At 41.0% G+C, this 22,102-nt stretch overlaps 1 protein-coding gene across 1 annotated transcript in view; it reads right to left on the reverse strand.

Moving 5' to 3' along the window:
• Positions 1-22,102, reverse strand: part of ADARB2 (adenosine deaminase RNA specific B2 (inactive)) — a 305,557-nt gene that overhangs the window by 102,022 nt on the left and 181,433 nt on the right. The window contains exon 2 of the mRNA XM_053960621.1: positions 7,662-7,748. Coding sequence (XP_053816596.1) covers positions 7,662-7,748 — 87 coding nt within the window. The remainder of the gene's footprint in view (positions 1-7,661; positions 7,749-22,102) is intronic.

A 22,102-nucleotide genomic window follows, 5' to 3' on the forward strand; every position in this document is an offset into this window, starting at 1 on the left:
TTAGAAATCAGAAATTATTCACAAACAGAAAAATGGGTCAAAGCATTGCATAATCTATTTGCAATTAATACATTGACTGTCTCTGCTCACACCATAGCCTCTTGCATTGTTAACCTAATGAATCCAGACTAGGAGATGGTCTGACAGACCTTCATAGCATTTGAAACAATTATTTGGTCTGAACTCAAATCCCAGTTTAGTAAGTGAGTGTCTTTCTGTCAAACTCAATTGCAGATACTCTTAGTTTCTGCATCAGCAACAACTAATATTGCAAAAGTTGTAGATAAATCCCAATGAGACCAGGAGGAGCTAGAACATCACGATGGGAGCAACTACTGATGTAAAGGATGATCCATGTCAAAGAAAAGCAACAGCAGAGGGAGAGTGACTGCAAGGAATGCCAGGAAGGGAATAAAATGACAATGGGGAGCTATAGAGGGGGGAGCACTCTGTTGTTGAATGAATGAACCTGCCCTGGACCACACCCGTGCAATGTGCTGCAAGGCAGTGAGTGCTCTGTGCTGCAGCAGAGGCATGGCTGAGAACGGAGAGTCATCCCACCGATGTTCTGAATCAGACACAAGATGTGCTGCTGGCTAAATAATCATCCTATAAAATTTATGTAATTTCTGATGAGTTTGTTTAAATGTTTTGCATCACTGACATACCCTCCAGCCATCCTGTGCATTCCCTGGGATAGAGACAAATGGAAAAAGTAAATGTGGGTGTAACCAACCTACAAGGCAACCCATCCCAGGGGTGAAGCACCTGATCCCTTTCCAAGCACAGCACTGTGCAGCTGCCTGCTTTACTCCAAACAATGCTGGACATGGAGCCTTTCCCAGGTCTGGTTTGTTATTGTGAGACGTGATCATGCCACCTGCACAGGCTGTGTCAGTCTCATGCACAGAGAAGGTCCCTGTGGTCCTTAGGAGTCAGAGAATGGTCCTCCCACTTTTTGTAGGGGCATGGCCATGTTTCATTTTCTCCCTACTCTGATAATATAAGTTGGTAAGGATGTAAAGGGTGAGCTGCTGGCTAAGCTTTGAGAAACTCTTGCTGAAGTGCTGTGTCTGTCCTGCACCCCAGTGACAGGCTGGGCCAACAGATGCACAGGAGCCTGCAGAGATTATGGGGAACCAACCATCATGATTAAAAACTTCCTTTCTATTCTGAAACGTTACACTTGTATTTAATATTGAAAGACTTTTTCCCATCAGACCACTAAGTCTGCACTCACGCAAGTTGTTCCACAGAAAGAGGGCCACTGCTTAGACAGGAGTGATAATCATGGCATAAATGCCATGTGTGGGGCCCATTTGCAGAACTGAGTCTTTAGGCTCCCTCTCCTGAAAACCCTGCAGCACACACTGAGCTTCCAGCCTGGCTCTATGTCTCACCAGAGTTACCACCAGAGCTCTCTTCTGCAGTGCTTTGCTGAGGTAGAACATGAACAGACAAATTAAGATTTTAGTGACTAGTTAATTTTTACTTTCTGAAGCTAAGGGGACAGGATGAAGACAGGTGAGGAAGGAAAGAAAAGCAAAAGACCTACATAATAGTAAAAGAAAAGTTTCATCATATGGTATTCAGCTGTATCAAATATGACATCTTTAAAACAACCTCTCTGGAAATAAGACATTTAAAAGATCATGATAACTAAGGCACAAGGATAATGTTCTGTTTTCTCATTGAGTTCACAACTGTCTTTATAGAGACTCTGCTCTGAAGGGAAAGGGAATATCAGCTTTAACCTCCTCTACCCAGCTTGGCAGTGTCTCTGGCCATTTTCCATCATGACCTTTTCTCATATTTTCATCCCACTCAGAAGGTATCTCTTTAGTTGTGTATATTTTTTAATGTAAAGGCAAAATATTTTGGCACAGACATATTTTTTTAGCCGGAAAAAGGTTTGGTTCTGTATTTCACACCTCCTCTCTCATCTTAACCTAATAGGTTTTTACAGAGCCAATTATGGTACATAATGATACTGTAGTCAAGAAGCCTGAAAAGAAAGATAGCTCCTGCTTCACACAATATTCAGCTTTGAAAAGAATTTGTATTGATTATGCACCACTGAATAGGAAAACTCAAGAGGTTATTTGTGTTTATCATTCATATTGTCTTATTCCTTCTTGTTTTTCTTTCGTGGTCAGAGAACTACACATTTGTGAACATGAATGTGTGACCTTAACATCCTACGTTTACCACCCTCAATAAAACAATGGTTAACTAAAACCATAAAATAAACATTACTTATTGTCTTAAATTTTGTCTATAAAATCGTCTAGTCCATGATTTGGCCAACAGAGTTTGCCTTGATGAAGTAAAAATATTGCAAACATGCAAGTGTAAAACTTCCAGAGATCAAGCACAAAGGATGTGTGGACAAAGTTGGGCATGCATGGTGATGACATGCCTGTATTTATGGTGTGTTTTGGCCTCATCACAGTGAAGAAAATCTGTGCAAGTATCCTTACAGCCAACCAGATTTTAGAGTACCTGGTCCTGAAACACCAGGAAACAGCTCAGTTCTGCCCAGATTTCAGTAGGATCTGCAGCAGCCAAGAGTCATCCTGGCCTGTAAAGCAGAGGCAGCCTAAACTCAGCGAGTGCTTCAGAAAGTCTGTGAGCCTGATGGACTTGTGTGATCCCTGGCAGCAGCCAGGAAATGTGAAATTACTTTATACTTTCAGGTATCTTTGAAATAGGAAGTCTTTGAAATGTGTCTTTCATGAGACCTCTGTGTAGCAGACATAAGATTACCTCTCTAATGGTGGCACATGTACTTCTATTGTGAAAATCAGACAAAGCAGGCAAATGACACCAAACTACACAAGATAAATACTGTAAGCAGCTGTAATAGAACAATCACAAGCAATTTTAAAAATGAAGAGCGCTAAAAGGAAAGGGGTAAGTCAGAGGATACACACAGGGAAAATGCAAAACTCTGGATCATTTTCAGTCTTGTTATTTCTCATAATGTCTTTGTTCTTGACTCTCCCAAATATATTCTTTACATTTGGGAAAAAAAAAAAAGATAATATATTATGGCTCTCCCATGATGAAAGGTTGGAGAATAATAACATTGAAAGGGGATGGAGTTAAAAAAATGAGGAAGGAAAATATGGGTTTTTTTGGCAATAGCTTCTAATTTATTTAGTAAGATTTCTAAAAAAGTCCTGCAGCTTTGCACTGTAGTATCTCCCCAGGTAATTTGATTAATTGATTTTTGCAGTTTCACAGGCAACAGGAGACACTGTGATCTTGTATTTACTTCAGTAATTGAATGGGAGAAAGGAAAGCAGTTAGTGAAATATATTTATTTATGCACTATTCCTCAATATTCTGACTGCTCTTTCATGTTTTTCTCCTTTTGGTCATTATGCACAGTAGAGTTAACCTAGAGAGTTTGCATCATCAAGAGCATTTCAGAACTATAATGCATCACCAATAATGACACTGACTATGTCTCTGGGTCTTAAGGGCTCTGCAGAACTAACCATCCGATACTCCACGCTACATTTGAAGAGATAATATTGTTCCTGTTGAAGGTTATTCTGCTGCCAACCCAACTTCTAGGGAAGACGGGAAAGGAGAGATGGTAGGTGGCATCTTCATTTTCACTGGCATCTCTACTATTGAATTACAATGGACACCACATTATTGAAAAGTTGTGATATTAAAAGAAAGAATTTGCAATATCTGTATTATAGCCAGCTCCCGATTCAACTGATAGCTCTGAGACAGGCAGTCTTTAGAAATGTTTAGTAAACATGGATTGCTTATGTAGAGTACATTTTTGCTGTTCATCTATATCACATTGACTACGGATGTTAGGAGGATTGACTTGCATAATTCCTGGAATACTTGAAAGTGAAAAATCTTTAATCAGGAGCCAGAGCCATGGTACGTCTGTCCAAGGCCAGCTCTGGCATCAAATGCAATGTAGGGCAGTCTCCTCTTGCAAGCAAGATGGCAATTTCATACACTTATTGGTTCTACAACCAAGAGTTGGGAATGCTTCTGCTGGGATTTTTAGGTTGATACCCTTGACTTTGGAATGATAAACTTGAAGCTAACAAAGGAAATCACTCTTTTGTCTCTTACATGAAAACACACATGTATTTTTAAATCTTCATGTAAAAAGTCTAGGTAAGCCATGATTTCTCTGTTGCTGTTGAACACTCCCTGGCGGCTGACAGGGTTCAGGTGGTTAAAACCAGTGTCATTAGATTTTGTTGGTGTGCAACATCACACTGCAGAGAGAAGCATTACCAGTGAAAAAAGTACAGGACTTTGCTTAAAGGGAAGATGAAAAGTTTTTGAAAGGTGACTGCCATTGTCTTTAACTGTTCCAGAATGAACATACTCTACTTTGCCCACCTAACTATCTGAAATAACTCTGAAATCCATGTCTAATACAGATCTTACCTGTCACCCTGTTCTTTTAAAAGTTTTAAAGTTCTTCTAGAAGTTTTCTATGCCTTCTGATGTTTACATATTTCTACTGGATTTCTCACACACTGTTCATGTAAATAATGATTTTTTTGCATTCTTCTTTGTGGGAGGAGAGAATTGATGGACTGTTGGTTTGACCAGTGTGGTTGGAGAGGTGGCAATTTCGTCCTCCAATCCACTGTCACTTTTGGGATTCTGTATGTTGCGAGGTCAGAAATAAAACTTCCTCTTTTCCTTCTTTTGCATCTTGAGTGAGTGCGTGAGTTACTATTTCGTGTCACAGTGTGACACTTACCAATGAGGGAAATTATTCAAATGATCTGATGAGCTGACTTAGATTGATACTCAAATTCTGATGCTCTCTGCCCAAGTTAGCAAAGAATGGCATGTAGCGGAAAATGTGGGCAGCCCATGGCAGAGACAAACCTAAGGACATGCCCTCCTGAATCAGAGCCAGAGCATTTTAGGCCCTGGAGAAATCCAAATGATAGCAATAGACACAGTTTTCAAAACAAAAATAAGGGAATAGTTTTGGTGAGGGATTGCTCCTGAAATGGGATGTTAATTTTTTTTCTCAGAGACAGGGCTGTCTGTCTCACAGTGTGAGGCTGTATCCCTGTGGAAACAAAAGCTCTGGGGCCTCATGCTGTCTGAAGAGGAACTGGACCAACATGCTCATAATTGAACATGCTTACATTGAATCTGAGTCTGGAATGTGTCCTTCAAGACTGCTGCAGTGGTTGAAATCAGTGTGTTGGGGACCACCAGCTCCCTCTGCAGACACTGGGGAGGTGTGTGCTGCCCTGAGCCTGTGCCTGTATCAGCACTCCATAATGAGATCCCCAGGAATCATGTGCTCCTGCTAGAGGTACGACCTGGATTCAGAAGTATCTGTGGCTGATGATAATCTGCCTTGATCCCATGGCAAAGTGGGGATGGCACATTTAAAGATCAGGGACAGGCATAGGCTTGTAACATCATGAAAGGCAGACAGGTTTAAGCAGTGAACAGGGAATGATTATTCACTGTTCCATGCAATCCCAGCACTAGAGACAGCAGGCTTGAAGCAATAAAAGGGTGCACTTTTTGACAACACTCTACATCACTCCTTGTTCCTTGCTGCTGTTGAGATCAGTGGGCTCTGGAGAGAACTAGACAGTTCTGTTGATGCCTAAGAAATATGATGATTCATGTGCAAGCTCTAGCAGAGTAAATTTTTGCTAGGGGCTAGAGGATATACCAAGGGGAGGATCTCCATTTAAATGTCCTTTTTTTCAAAACATCATTAACAAATGCTGAAGACCATGTACAGAGCTAGGCTTCCTACTTCTAATCCTCTGTGTTATTTCTTACATTCTTAGATAAAACTGCCTTCTGGGGATGAATAGGGTGGTCCTTTCCTTGCATGTTCAAGATTAAACCTTCATCAGAGACAGATGATTACTTTACCCACAATTCCATTGCAAAGGTGCATAGTGCTTTTGGTAGGTTTTTGTAATATTAGTTCATTGATCATAAACCACAAAAATCATGTCTGTATGCTAATAATCACCTGCTGAAAATACAGGTGTAGTTAAACTGCATGGTTCCCTTTGTAAAGAAGGCCTAAGGGAATGTGAAACAGGATTTGTATCAATTTCAGCTGGTGGAACTCTGCCCATTAATACTGCACAGTTGGGGGAGCAGTGCTCTTACAGGATGCTCAGTGAGCAGAAAACTACAGGGATAAGCAACCTACTTCTCTACCTTGCCAGCATTCTCCTGGGCTTCTGTTAAATTGTTAACACAGGAGAAGATTTTTACACTTGTTCAGAGCAAATCTCTGAAGCTCTTTAAAATATGGAATTACTCCAGAGGTACATGTGTGCTATAGGCTTTAGTGGGATTTAGACCACTATACTGCAAGTGAACCCAGAAATATAGATGAATTTAAATTAATTCATATTTAAAAAAATATTTAAAGATTTGAATAGTAACACCTAAAACATTTTCTGTGTACCAAGAAATAAATAGCTGCCTTTTCACTGGAGCATATGTTTGACCGAAGGGAGGACATGAAAAGGATGACCCTGAAAACAGTGACATTTGCTGTTTCTCTTTCAGAAAACTTAGCTCACCCTGTCCATGTGAGCTGTTTTACAGCCCACGCAGGCACGAAGCTGTCTTGGTGTTACAGTAGCAATAAGAAAATTATGTTACAGTGTTTGGCTTGTACAAACTTCCTACATTACCTAAAAATAACTAAGTAGCACATTTGGGAACTATTACGCAGGAGGTGCCTGCACAAGCTCATCGTGTGCATAATATGTTTCCTCTGTGTGTGTGTATACTTCTCACATGTCTTCCTGAAAATACAGCCTTCCTGGGAGCAATTCTGAAGGATTTTCAGGACTTTTTTTTGCCTTTGCTAAGATCTGTAATTGCCTGCCTTTGCTGTGCAGCAGAAGAGTGTGATGTCCATGTGATGCTCAGCAGAAGAAAATAGCACGCTGTGCTTCTTCACTCCTCCAGCAGCTCTTCCCCTTGGTGATGCATCATGACCAAAGCCAGGCAGATCAGCAACAACAAGGGAAAACCAACAAATTCCTCCCACTAAGTGGCTCTAATAGGGTAACATGGCAGCATGTGTCTGGCTGGAAAAGAAACCAATCTGGTAGGTGATACTAAAACATTGCTCATTTGGCTCAGAAAACTTCCCTCCCTTTTTTTTTTTAAGATTCAAGTTGTGTTACAATAAGCAGGCAGGATAACTCACAATAATTGCTTCTAGGTGACAAATGGAAGGGCTTACTGAGGGTTATTATTCCTAACTGCCACTCTCGGACTTCTTGGTGTTTGGAAGACTTCTCAGCTCCTTCAAACTCAGTAGGACTTTCCTCCAGCTGTACAGTCATGGGCTCAGACAGTTGGTTGAGGTGTAAGGGCCCAAGAGAATACTAATTAGCCAAGAGTGGTTAATTTTTAGGTTATAACTGGTTTATTTAAGCCTGGTTAATCAATTATCAATTTGATGGTTCTGTGCAGGGCCAGGAACTGGACTTGATGATCCTTGTGGGTCCCTTCCAGTTCCCTTCTGTGATTTCACATGAGGACTTGCCAACAGTTGCAAAACCACCTCATTTTCCACAATTGCTCCTCCACTGTAGAGATTTTATTTTTTGAACTTTATTGTTCATCTATAGAGAAAAGAGACTGCTTACTTAAATTGTCTTCATCCTCCATGGTGGTCGGGCCAGGGCTCAGGTACTTGAAGGGTGCTATGAAGGTTGACAGTATGCTTAGTTTTTCTAGAAGAAAACAGAAGAAAAGATGCTTATAAAATCAGTCAATGCATTCACATTGACTTCACACTTTTTCTCAGGTCCAAACATCTTGGTAAGTCTGGTTTTGGGATCTGAAGGAATGGCTTGAAGTTGTGTCAGTGAAGGTTTAGGTTGGATCTTAGAAAAAGGTTCTTCCCTCGGAGGGTATTTGGGCACTGACCCAGGGCAATGGTCCCAGCACCAGCCTGACAGAGTTCCAGAAGTGTTTGGACAGTGCTCTCAGGCACGTGATGTGACTCTTGGGGATGGTGCTGTGCAGGGCTGGGAGTTGGACTCAATGATCCTTGTGGATCCCTTCCAGCTCAGCACATTCTGTGACTCTACAGTGCCAGCACAGTTTACTGAACCTCAATGCATTTATTACAGCTGGCAGATGCAAACACTAAATACACATTCCTCCTGGTTTCTGCCCCCATGTAGTGTTTATTGACTGTGCTTCCCAGCAGTGGTGCCCGAGCACTGCAGAGTAGGGGATGCTTGAACTGGTCCAGCTGGGAATGGGTCCAGCCCTGGGAGAAGGGACATGAGCACTGATCTGATGGATGAGATCATCTACTTCCCTTGTTTCCTCTCCCCAGTGGAGGCTGAACCAGAATTCTTCAGAGAAAACTCAGTGACGGATGGCACAAAAGAACTTGCTTTGGACAGAGGTACCTATTTCCTCAGTGAAAATGCTCTGAATCCTGCACATTGTGAACAGTGTTGGCCTCTCATCCCGTGGCAGAAGCATCAAAATCAGTCCAAGACTGTATTCTTTCAAGTGAAACAAGAAAAAATATTTCCATGGGAAATTTCTTTATCATTGAGAAAATATTTCTCTGAATTTCCTCAAACTACCTGTCTTCCAAAGTACCATTGGTCTAGAAGGTATTCCAGCTGAAGAGCTCTTTAAACTTTTTCAGCAGCATATCTGTTAGCTTTTTGGCCTGGTTCTTTCTACATTTGCAAACAATCCTTGTTTTTGTTAAAGACTGTTATCAGAACCCATCAAAAATGACTGCATGTGTTTGCCCTTGGCTGGATAACATTATAGCTCAACTCTATTATGGGAATTCACTGTAAAAGCTGACTGCTCTTTGTTAAGTAAATACAATAAGCAGAATAAAAAATTGCCTGAAGAAAACCTTCTTCCGTCCAGAAACCTTTCAGCTCAGACTAATATATAATTAAAGCACAAATTAGCCTCCTTCAATTGCAATTTCATTATGGGATTGCACTGATATCAGAAACCAAAAGAATGAAGCTATTTATGAACGCTATAGCCAGAAGATTTTTCTAAGTGAATTCTTTGACACTTTTTTGCTAAGGCATTGCTCACTGAGAAATGTGGTGTCTCTGTATGACATCTCACTGTGTGTGAGACTGTTGGGTTGTGATCCTGATAAAGGCTGGTATTCACTCCTGACTTCCTCAACTGGTTTCTCTGAAGTGAAAAGAGCGTGGGCTTTTGGGACCTAATCCAAAGGCTGCATTTGGTAAGAGAAATGCTTCAAATGATAGACATAGGAGCAGGGCAGCCCTTGGCTGTAGTACCAGCAGTGACTGTTGTGTCTGGGTACTGATATCCTAAAGTGTGTGTACTGCACCTGTGCCTGACTGCTGACAGCTGTCAGACCTTCAGGATTAACCCTCAGGACACTGATGTCACACAAACCTAAATCTTCTTTGCTGAGAAAATATTCTCACTTCTTATAGAGAGTTAACCAAGCACTATGGAAATGCTTTCTTGCTGCAGTGGCTAATGCTTACTCCTGCCACCAATCAAAACGCAAATCCATTTAGTTTTATACTATACTATTGCTAGGTAAAGGGATATTTTATGATTTAATTTTGTGTAATTGATAGGTGAAATTTACAATGTGGATTTAAAATTCATCAATTTCATGTTTATTTTGTCTTAAGGGACCCTTCAACCATCTTAAGCTTTTGTTGGTACTGTTTTCCACTTGTCCCCAAAGCCCTTGCTGGCGACTTCACTTTGTGTGGCAGAGAAACAGAATGTAAAATTTGCTGCATGCTTAGAGCAGCGATGGATGGGATTGTGTCAACCAAACACAGGCAGATCCTAATAATAGGATATACTTCTATCAATACCAATGATAAAGATTATAATTCAATATGTCAATCCATTGGCTAAGCAAGGGAACATTTAGTGTGTGTCTAAATGGGAGGAGGAGGAGGGCAGAGTTTTGAATAAGCTCTGTAAAAAGAGAAAAGCTGTAGTATACACACTGCACAGATGAATTATTGACCCAGTGAAGGAGGAAAAGATAAATGACAGAATAATCATTGAAGGTGTTCACAGGGAAATAGTCAGGCTAGGTTTAAAATTATTGGTATTGTTGTGCACTTCCATCTTTTGCACATTATTGCCTGTTGCTGTACAGACCATGAGGCACTTCAGCTTTATTACAAATGGTGAAATTCAGTGTTAATTGTCAAGATCAGGAGACTTGTGTATTCATACTTTATGGTCCCCGTGTAGGTTAATGACCATCATCATTAGCCTTGTTTCCAGCAGTTTGATGAAATCTTATGAATAAGAATAAAGGACAAGGTTGGATTTGAAAAAATCATAGAGAGAAATACCACAAAATCCTCTTTCTCATTCTTTTTTTCTCCCATGACTTTGCTCCTTTTTTTTTTCTTTTTTTCTTTTTATTTTTTTTTTTTTCAAAAAAGAAGCAATGACGGGTACCTCAAAACTAGAGCAGCTATTTTTACTTTATAATTGTAAGTGTTCTCTGTATTTGTCTGAGGAAGTTATTTTTCAAGGTTAGGAAAGGGTTTAAGCAGAAAAAAAAAAAGACAATTCAAAAACTCTTTCCTGCAGAAATGCAGACTATATAACCCTGTGTTTATGAGAGGTAATACATGAAGGTACTATTGCTGGCATTACAGTTGTGCCCAAAGCCTCTGATACCATGAAGAAGAGATTTCATAAGGGCCTACATGGACACAAAGAAAGCTTTATTTACAATGGAAATTGAGAGACAAAGAGCAGGTATAGTGGAATTTATCTCTAGCTGCCCTGGAACACTATCACAAGATGATAGCATCATATTTTGTAGTGCATTCACTATAAAAACAGTCTTCCAAGTGGAAATCTGCTTCAGGACTATAAGCACAAAAATCATCATTTCTTCTGAAGAGAAGCCTATTACAGGAAGGAAAGCTCACTCCTCTGTTTTGGGATGGAAAAGGATTTCAGTTCGCTCTTCCAAAGATATATTTTCCAGCAACAGTAAACAGTTAACATAGAATCATGAACAGTGTTTTTTACAGTAGCCATAAAAATAATTTAAATGAAAAAACCCATGAGACAAGATATGTGTTGCATGAAATACAGAAAATCCTTTAGCACAAATGATTCAGCAAAGCCCAGCACATAAGGCAGGCAAGTTTCCATTAAAACCTGCTTTTTTTGTGAAGTTGCTCTTGCCCTGAGGATGCAGTCAGAAGGCTGCAGAAGGTCCTGTAAATACACTTTTATTGTGAAGACAAGAATGCACATATACAGCTATAAACACCTTCATGCCCTTCATACCTATCAGTATTTGAAGGGCACCAGACAATACTGCTTGATCATCAACTCTAGGGAAGTTCTTTCACTCTCAATCACCAGAATAAAAGCAACAAGAACAGCAGGAGCGCAACACTTTTAAAAATCAGCCCTTATACATGTTGGACAAATTGTTTAGCTTTGAGAAGAGCAGACTGAGTGGGGTCATAACAGCAGCCTGCAAGCACATAAAAAGCTGCTGCATGGAAGAGCAGAGTAAACTGTGTTCCATGTGCATTAACACAACTAGAAGTAATGGACTTAAATTGCACCAAGGAAAATTCACTTTAGACATTAAAAAACCCTTCCTAACAGTAGGGATAGTGCAGTGCTGGAATAGCTTGTCTGGTGGGGAGGTGCTGAAGGGCTGTAGGGAGACAGCTGGAATCTGCAGGGGGTTGCATTTCCTCTATAGAAAGGGCCCATCCTTTATACTCTCCAATCTCTACAGACTCCAGCAGAAAAACTTGCCTTGACCATGAATGAGATCCTGCAGCAGGTTCTAGATCAAACTTGGAAAAGTGAGTGGTATTTGCTGGTGTTTGCAGAAGTTTGTGGCATGCTCTTTTGCTTGGCAGCTAATGAGCACTATTAATAATTGTTTTTCAAAAATGCAACTTTCAAACACAAGAAGAATTAGACAGATGGATACCAGTGGTTTGCCAGATCAGTGTTAACAATGTTTTACTGAATTAGTTTCATTCTCATATTCAAATTGATTACCATAAGCTACTTTACTTGTCAGAGGTTTCTTCAATATTATTTTTAAAAAAAAACTCAATGTGGACATTATAAACCAGCCCTAAGTAATTAGTTTGGTTTGTGTAGAGTATGAAATTACTCAGGAAGGGATAAATATGATGCAATAGTATAAACTCAGCTGCAAAATCTCTTGAAAAAAAACCCTTATTTTTTATTTCTTGAAATCAGTATTTGCAGTTACTTGAGTAGTTACATTTTTACAGTTGTGTTTAGCCTTGATTTATTTTGAAAGGGAGGGGGGATACAGGGAAAAGAGAGCCTGCACATCAGGAGATGATTCTTTATCTTCCTTCCCCTATCTTAGTCAGCTCAGGCTTGGGCTGACACTGACTGACAGGATGAAGAGACTCTTAATGTAAAATAAAAATATGGCAGATTTGTGGAGAAAATACCAATGTCTTTAAACCACAGCACTTACTGGGAAGGCTCACAGCCTTCTAGATTAAGGCTTGTATGGCCACCATGTTGCATAATTCAATTTAAGCAGCCAGTTTCTAGATAGGGATTTACTTGCATGGTGTCAGAATCAGCCCTTACAGCTGAGTTTGAGAACCACATGTTGAAGCAAAAGTTTCTGAATGTGCAGGACTTAGCAGCATTGCCCAAGTGCTTTCTGCTTCACAGGCAAGTAGGCAGGCTCTGTGTGATGCTTTTATATCCACAGTGACAAAGCTGTCCCCATGAATTACCACCACAGTTCCACTGGGGCTGGGAGGGTCCCTGTCCATCCCCTTCAGCCATGTTTAAGTGGGAAATGTGGCTGCCCTAAACCCTTTCAGAGGGCTGATGTTTCTATAGACAGAGCAGCAGCTTTGACTGCTGCAGGAGCTCCAGTTTGGTGCCTTGCATGGGGTAAGTTCAAGCCTGCAAGGGGCTATTGGCACATGCCCATTCCTGCTTGGTTTGTATTTTCCTCTCTCAGCCCTTCTCTGTGTGGTCTTAAACTGGAGCTCTGCTGACATCATGGACCCTGGAGAGCCATCAGTCAAAGCAAATGGAACAGCATGCCTGGCTGAGCAGTCCAAGGGGGGAAAAGAGCCTTTGAACTGCAGAATATGAAAGGGTTAAAATATGTGTGACTGTTCCTGTGTGTAGCTGTGATGCTTGGCACCCCTGAGAGTGGCCTTTGAGGTGGACAGTTACTAAACGTCTGCTTTTTATAATTGGTTTTCAATCCAGAGCATTTGCTGTGGTATCCCACCCTGGCCATGTGGGAACTGTTAAGGAAAGCTTTCCTTGGAGGTAGCAGAGAAATATGCAGAGAGAAAAACCTTCTGGTTGAATATGATTTTTGACTCGAACAATTTTCTTAAAAACAGGGACAAAGGGACTATTCAGATTAAGGAATTTAGTTTTTTAAAAGGAAAAAAAATATTCATCATTACTTTATTTGTTCTCTCCTTCAGCAAGGACCTGAAACAAAGATGTAAAATATCAGAGCACATTGTTTTCAGTCTGATAACTAAAGGGAAGACAAAACCAGGGAATATTTTGATAGTCAGCATTTTCGGAGAAGGTTTTCAGCTGCTCAGAGCAGGTTGTGCCTCGAGTTAGAAGTTAGAGGTGTGAACCTGGAGCCATGAAATCTTCCTCTGAAACAGGGCAGCAAGCTGTTGAGTACCTGCTTCTGTGCCTTGCCTGGAAGTTGAACATGGCCTGCTAAGTGCAGGGGTCTTCTGTAAATAGATCTACTTGCTGCCTGTATGATTTTTTTTACGTAGTTCTTGGAACAGAGAGTATCTTTTTTGCTCTATTCTTGTTCAGTGCTTAGCAAAATGGGATCTGTGTCCAAGACGAGAGCTCTGAAATGCAATTATATTAGGCAGCAATAACAGTTTATGGTATTATGATACTGCAGAGAACACTGAATGTGAAACATCAGTTAGCTCAGGGGCCTGGCAGCTGCACTAATCCTCTGTGCATCCCGTCCCAGCTGTCTGCTGACGCAGAACTGCTACCTTGGAAAGCTTGTGGGGAAGTTGTGTGAAATGTTTTACCAGGGCCAATCCAACACCTAACAGGCAGTGGCAGGTCCATGCCCTGTGCTCTGGCCCCTCTGCAGCCCTGCATCCCACCAGTGCCTCCACGCATGGCTGCACTCATTTACTCTGAGGCCAAAGCAACTTCTGGTTTATCACTTAGGAAGCAGAAAGGACCTGCAAAAACCCCATGCATGTGATTTGTATGGATTCATTCAATATGGTCTGAGGTATGTGGGGATATGTTTAATTGATCACATCATGCATTAGGGCATAATTTCTTTCTACAGTGGCATGTCCTGCAGCTCTCCTGCATTTCTGGAATGGAGACAGTGGGGTTTAGCTGCAGATTTATCATGAGTTCAAATAGGCACTTACACAGACAAATCTCAGGGGCTGTACTTCAGTGTTCTGTGCCAGCCCACTCCAAGCTCCTTCACCATGGAAGACCTCTATGGAATGAAACGTGTTGTGTTGTGAAATATTAGTTTCTTATTACTTCCAGTAAAGAGCAAAGTAAGTAAAAACACAAGGTGGTTGATGGATTTTTAATAAGAAAGGCAATGTGTCTGTGTTTTGTTCTCTGTTAGATTCCTTGGAAATCAATTTGAAATCTAGTTCAGCCTAGTAAAATTAGATCTAAAACTATTTAATTTTGTTGCTAGAGTATTTCTCTCTCCTGATGCCTTGCTTGAGGACACATAGAGATAAAAACTCTTGAGTTATTATCAGCTTATGTGAATCTGTCTGCCTCTGGAGTGTACTATATTATGTATTTCTAAGTGATCTGGCTGTGGCTTGGAAATGGCAGTTTAAAATCCACTTCTTAGCAAGTTTCTTATGCTATTTGAACATTCATTTTGGAAATATTTTTATTTTGCTTTCTATAAACTATGACATGCTTTTATTTCCTCTTCTTTTTTTATCCCTATTTTTTTTGGGATGTCATCACTTTTGAAAACAAGAGAAACACAGAGAAAATAATAGCATGAAACCCACCTGTTCCCAATGTGTGCTGAATAGAGATGCAAGAACACCACAAAAATAGCCAGCGGATTTATTAAGCTTACAATAAATCAGTATGATTAGCTATGACTACTTGATTGTATGCCAAAAAGTATTATCAAAGAGAAAATCTTCAGTCATGTGGGTAACTAGTTTGGCCAGTACCAGGGTGAGTGGGTTAGTTTCTCATCAGCCTGTGTCTACATACAAATCTGCACTACTTAAGGAGACTTTGCTAAACTGGAACAAAAAACTGTGTGAAAGTTCTTGATTTGGGTTGAGGGAGGTTTGCCTATCACTAATTTAAACCTGTCAACTAAATTGTGATTATGTGAAACAGGAGTGGTCTAACCCAGAGTACCACAGTTAGTAAAGGTATTTAAAAGGACGCCTGGAGCCAGTGGAGCTGAGGGCTGGGGAGCAAAGCAGCTGCCTTTGCAGGCAGGAGTACAGACTAAGGCTCAGCACTGTCCATGCAGAAGGACAAGGAGGATACAAAGCTTTGTGCTGCACTACCTGATTTTGAAGGTTTTTGCCACCTTCTGAAACCAGCAGTCCACTCAGGTAGATAAATTCTAAGGTTTGGCTGAGCTGTTAACACCAAGTCTCAGTTTTCCAAACTCTGTCTCCAAGTTCAGACGTTATCTGTGATAAGAAAGGCTGAACAACCCCAGAGGGGCTGGTCTCACTGGCATGGGCACGTACAAATAAATGCAATAAAGCTCATCCCAGCAGGTGCCTATTGATTTTTACCTGGGACGTGGATTTAGGCTAAAAGACTATCTTGTAGATGTCCAAAGTTAGGAGACATGATCTCTACACTACCTTCCTGGGAAATCCTGACCTGTGTTCTGGTGGGTGTTAGCACTGCCTGTGGCTGGATTACAAGGTGCTGAAGGGGATATCCTGCTTCCCTGAGCATTGCAGCCCCTGCAAGAAGGCTCTTCTATTGACATGTTTTATTGGTATTTTCAGTCCTTGATCTATGCATAGGTTTGGGTAATGAACTGAACTGTATGTTACTGAAAGGGGGATCAAAACTCCTTTATGCTTACAGAGCTCCCACTTAAGGCACTCAAAGAACTGCAAACACCATGAGTTACTACATGGAGAAACTGTAAAGATACTTGTGTAGGTGCAATATGGATGAACAGCTATTTTATACTCGGTAAAATGATAGTTTCACTGTAAAGTGAGTCACCCAACATGGGCATAGCAATGTGCTTCACCTCAACACAAACAGCTTTTTTAGTTCTTTTAAGGTTTCACTTGCAGTTAAGGTTTCATCTGCAGTTGAGCCCACAAATGCAGATGCAGATAGAGCTGTTCATCTCCTTTCAAAAACTGGCTATGGGACTGATGTGGAACAGCCCCAGCTGAGTGCAGACACTGCCTGTGAGCACTCCTCTGTGAGATGTAAACCCCTCCCTCCCAAACTGAATACCTGCTTAAACATTAAGAAGTGAATGGCCTGCATCAGAAAGCTCCAGCTGGTAATTAGTGGTGAAAGGCTTTTTAAAATTTCTTCTCTGTTCATCTGGTGTAAGCAGCCAAGTATGACCTCTCCCTTTTGTACTTCCATAATAATAATGCATATTTAACCTGATTCCTGCCCTGATTTATCCTTGGTAACATGAGGCATTTCCATTAGAGTTTAGAGTGATATAAGAGGGCTGAGACTTGCAGGGCTTTCTCAGGAAAGATGCTACTGAGAGAAGTCAGGTCTGCTAATTGAGCCAGTTATTTAAGTATTTAGGCATTTAAATTCTCATTTGACCCCTTAGGAGCTGAGACAGCTAGAAGGAGTTAGGGGCTGTCCTGGGTGTTGCTGGTATTACAGTGGCTTTGACTAAAAAGCAACTCCTTCAGTTTCACCAGTTAAGGCGTGACCATTCAATATTTATTAAATTTTCCATCACTGCTTGTAGAGAGTCTTAATGTCTCAGGTTCATCACTGATACTTTGTTAGTATTTTCTTTTTACTTTTTCAGACTTTATTCAATCATAGGACAAATGGCTTCAAATCTTTTTCTCAATTAAGAGCAGGGACAAAGGAAAAGTTTGCTAAAGCTTTACAAAGAAGGCCAAATTTTCAGAGTGATGCAAGGGGAACTTGACACCTGACTCCCATCAACAATAATAATGGGGGTTATGCATCTAACTCTTTCTGCATTGTGCTGACATTGTACCCTTGAATGTTAGTACAGTTCAATAATTCTTCAAAGATGAGGCAGCTTATTTTCTCTGCCATTGCTGCTTTGCTGGCATTTTTATGGCATTCCCAGAAGTACTACCTGTCAGAGTTAGTACTTCCAAGGATGGCATTGCTTTGGGGTGATTAAGGATTGATGTAATTAAAGAGAAGGCAGTCTACTGCTTGCCCGTGGGTATTTTATATTAAGCATTTCACTGCACAGCTACAATTGATGATTTAAATGATGAAAAGTTGGGCTGCTCTATATGGGCAACAGTGATTCAAACCATGAATTCAGGGATGTGCATCCTCTATTTTATGCTCAAAATTCTGAGAGTTCTGCAGAAACAGAGCTTTCTAGGAAAACTGCAATCTCCTCAAGAGCCATTTAGCAAAGGAATGTGTTCCTGCCCACGGCAGGGAGTTTGGAGCAAGGTGACCTTTAAGGACCCTTCCCAACCCAAACCATTATATGAATAACCACTGAAAACTTGCAGAAACTTGTCACAGGAAGGGATAGTCCCAGTCACATCTAGGGACAAGAAAGATCATTATTTGGGAACAATTTGGAAAAAAATAGGAAAAAGAAAATATAATATTACATTGTTAAATAAACTGGTTGTTGTTGTCTTAAATGGGATTCTCTGGTTAAATCTACACATGCTTTTGTTGTGCATATAAACATCTGGAGCAGCCACTGTAGGCTTTCTTTAATAGTCAGTGAATAGTCAATATAGCCTATGGCATTAAAGAGCATTGATTTTCTCCTAAGGTAAGTATGTGTTAGTTCTGCTTTGTAACTTGAACATACTAAAAAACACATGAAATGTCAGACATATTATTATCTCAGTGTTTACCCCTTAACAAAATGATAAAGTGTTAAAATCCAACAGGAAGGCTGCTCTTTAACACTGCAGACAGAGTTTGCTAAGGATAGTCTGGGAACATAAACCAGCTCTTTGTGCAGAAAGAAGAGGAATCTGTTTCCTCTCTTCCCTGCTATAATGTCCATAAACTCCAATTACATTTATAACTTTGCATTAAATTAAATATGTTATTTTACACAAGCACTTAAAAAGTCTACTAAATATCCAATAACAGTTTTCTTTATTCCCTTGTTAGCAGCTGCCATGGCAGCAGGACTTGCACAAGAATGAAAGTGATTTAGTGCATTGATTTGCAGTTGGCACGGCCCTCTGTTCTCAAACAGAACTGATTAGCTTAGCAGGAAAGTGCCATTTACTTTTTATCGTGTTTCTTTCCTTCTCATCTCCCTTCAGTGGCTGCCAAGAGGACCAGAAAAGCTGTAACCTCCTGAGCAGGTTGCTTACTTTCTTCAGCTCCAAATTCTGCAGTTCTGAGGACAAATTTGCCTGGATAGTGCTGTAGCATCAATACAGATGCCAGGGTTACTGCTTTGGTGTACTGAAAACAGGTCCCACCGAGCTCTTTCAGGCTCTTCCCACACAAATTAACACAAATTAACCCTTACTATGAGAATCTCCTATGTGTCCAAAAGTGCCATCTAAACCAGGATTTTAGATGGTTTTTCACCATTTACTGGTAAAGCAAATAGGACAGCAAGGCAAAATATCTAGCTGGGAAGGTTTCTCTTGAGTATTTCACTTTTGCTTCACAAACTGACTGTAGGGCTTGTCTTCTAATACATAATATTTGAAGGACTGTGTACACACTTCTGCACCTCTGATCTTCCATGTACTGAAGCTGCTGGGGAAACTCTTGATTCACCAGTTAAAAGTAAAGATTTTCTGCAGTGCAGGATGACCAACAGCTGCAATAAAACAGTGGGAGTCATTGAATTAGCAATTATTTTCCCTTGAAGACCAATTCATGACAAAAGTTCAGTTTGCTTTGGCTGAGACTCCAGCATTTCAGGGGTCAGATCTTCAGCTGGAGTGAGTGTCTGTGGCTTTATTGAACTCCATGAGCTTACATGGAGTCATGGAGGTCAGTGGAATAACACTGATTCAAACCAGTTAAGGTTCTGATCCCATAAACTTGTCATGACTGTTCAGTCTCATTAGTCCTTTTCAGTTCTTTCTCAAACTTGTCAAAAATTCAACGATGCCTAATCTTCTTAGGGCTGTTAGATATTTCCAAGTCTGTTTCCACTAAGAAATAATAAGGAAAAAACCCAAAAGGAAAGGGTGGGAGGCTGAAAACCTGGTTCAGAGTTATTTCTGGAAACAAAGATTAAAAGATGAAGTGGGGAGAGAGAATCTCCTTCCTACTTTCTAGCTGAAATTCACTCAATAATATTAATCCTTTTGGACTCTTTACAGTTAGTAGAGATGAAGAAGCTAATCTCTGTCTCTTCTATGCTGGAGGCTCCATTAGTTCTACTAAATAGCTGGTGCAGCACCAGAGAAAGGAGTACATATGCATTTACCTCCCTTCTCCTTTGATCTCAGCAAGAGATTATAAAACAGCTCCCATATTCTGTTCTTTCATTTTAAAATGCAAAGCAATCTGTAACTTCTTCCCTCTGGCACAGGAAATCCCAGTGAGGAGAAGGGCCCTTTACTGGAAAATGTACAGATCACACTTTTCAAATGTATCTAACTCCATTAGTCATGTGAATTCAGTCTCTTTTATTCCTTCATGTGAGCCATCTTTCCTCCTTCCACAACAACAAAGAAAATCCTCTTTTCTGGAAAAGCAGGAGTTATTTGAACTTCACTGATTCAAAAGATTGCAGTATCTGCCATAGCTAATGAACTCCAGGCAAACCAGGGGTGTGCTGACAGGGCAACATGATCACAGTCCTCTCCTAAAACACCAGAAAATAAAAGCTACCTCTTTGCAGGACTGAAAGTGCTGCAGATGTGGTTGTACTCACTGTCAGCAAAACCTTACTCTCTTGGTGCTGTATACTGTTTGTTTTGCCACTAGTGGCAAACTTTAATAATCATCAGTTGAATTTTAGGATAAAATTACTCATGCCTTAAACTCCATTGCAAAAGGATGTGTGCCTGGCTCAGATACAGAAGTAAACATTTGGTCAGACAAAACCAATGTCATATGTATGGTCATCCACAGCTCTCTCACATCTGTGAAATGTCCTCCTTGGCTCTATTCTGGGTTTTCTTCCTGTGAAAACTCAGACACAAGGTGATAGAAGAAGGGAAAATGGCACCAGGGTGTAGACAAAACATGGTGTCAGAAGGTGGCTGAGGGTCCTACCTACAGCTGGATGGCATAGAAATATAGATGGAGGCACACAGTTGTGGCCTCCAAAGTGGATCCTGTAACCCTGTATCAGAGCCTAAAAGAATTACTTCGGTTTGGAGACCATCTAGCATCAGATGCCTCAAAAAGGGACATACAGGTGACAGCCTTCTTTTATCAAAGCATTCAGTAATAAACACTGAAGATTAGAGTATATCCAAAATCTACCCTCCTTCAGGGCATGGGGAACTTGCTTGTGGTTACTGGGAGGCACCCTTTCAGTTTGGGAATTTTTCCAGAGGACTGATGTCCAAGCCCCATCTTTCAAACTGGTGGGAAATGGGACCAAAAACCAGTCTTTTAAAATGGGGTAGCTGTGGGTAACAGTGGGCGTAGACCCTTGTACCCAGGTGACACAGTCACTGCATTTATCCAGAGCAGGACTTTGCCTGTACTAATGGCCCTGGAAGGGCTGTGGGCAGGCTGGGGGAGCCCATCCCTGTGTGCCCTCAGGAAGCACATCCCTGTGTGCCCTCAGGGAGCACACAGCCAGCATACTCTTAGCACAGTCTGGCTACCTGCACATGCAGTTCCACTTCTATGGATATTTTAATGTAGTTCTACACACATATATTAACTTTTAAATGTGACTAGCGGGTTTTCAATATAGGAAGAAACAATACCAGATATTTACCAGTAATCCTGCTCTTCCCTACTGCCACTGGGAGGCACTAAATCCACCCCAAATCCTTGCATCAAACACACACTTAAGGACCATGCTCAACGAAGCCTTGCTTGGCTTCCAAGCCTTTTGATTAAAATATGCCAGGTTCTGATCCACAGCAGAGGCTCTGGGAACTGCCACCATGTGGCTTCCCCTGTGAGCACCCTGCAGCAGAGCTGGAGGCACAGGAACACAGCCACCTCCATTGGCACTGGATCGCTGTCCTGAGCACAGCCCTTGGCTGATGGGGGGCAGGGAATGGGCCCCCAAGGAGTTGGCACAATTCTGCTGGCAGCAAGTGCCAGAACAGGGAAGGGCTCATGCTGTCATGGGGCTCATCTGAGAAGCTCTGACGGGCCAGTCTGTGGCCTCGTGTCCTGCAGGTGAGTGGTTCTTTGTTGTGCTGCTGTACGTAAATGCTAAGCCAGTGCAGCAAAACAGTATTTCTAACCTCTAGTAGTCTTCACTATTAGAAATAGGCTGTGCTCTGATGTGTTTAGTTTTGTAGTATTGTTCAAATGTGGAATCCGGGACAGCGGGATATATTAGGGGGTCACATCTGTAGTGCCATGGCTAAAGACCAAGATATTACAACCATATATATTAATTTTCCAAGGCATTTGTTTGTCCAAGACTATTCAGAATGTCCAGGAGCATTTGTGCTAAGAAAATTGAAGCACTTTGGCCTTAGCTGAGCTTCAACAAATAGATTTGCTTCATATTTGTTAACAGAAGTTACAACGCTAGAGAGAGGGAGAAAGAAAAGGCAACAAATTTGTCTCCAGGAGTAGCCATACAGTAAATCTCCAGTGAAGAGTTTTATGGGAAAAGGTCGATTTCCACTATTCTGCTTCCAGACCTTATAGATGGTTATCAGGACAAAGGTAATTATCTAACACAGGT

This window comes from Vidua chalybeata, chromosome 1 (assembly GCF_026979565.1).
Source record: "Vidua chalybeata isolate OUT-0048 chromosome 1, bVidCha1 merged haplotype, whole genome shotgun sequence".
In the NCBI taxonomy this organism is placed as follows: domain Eukaryota; kingdom Metazoa; phylum Chordata; class Aves; order Passeriformes; family Viduidae; genus Vidua; species Vidua chalybeata.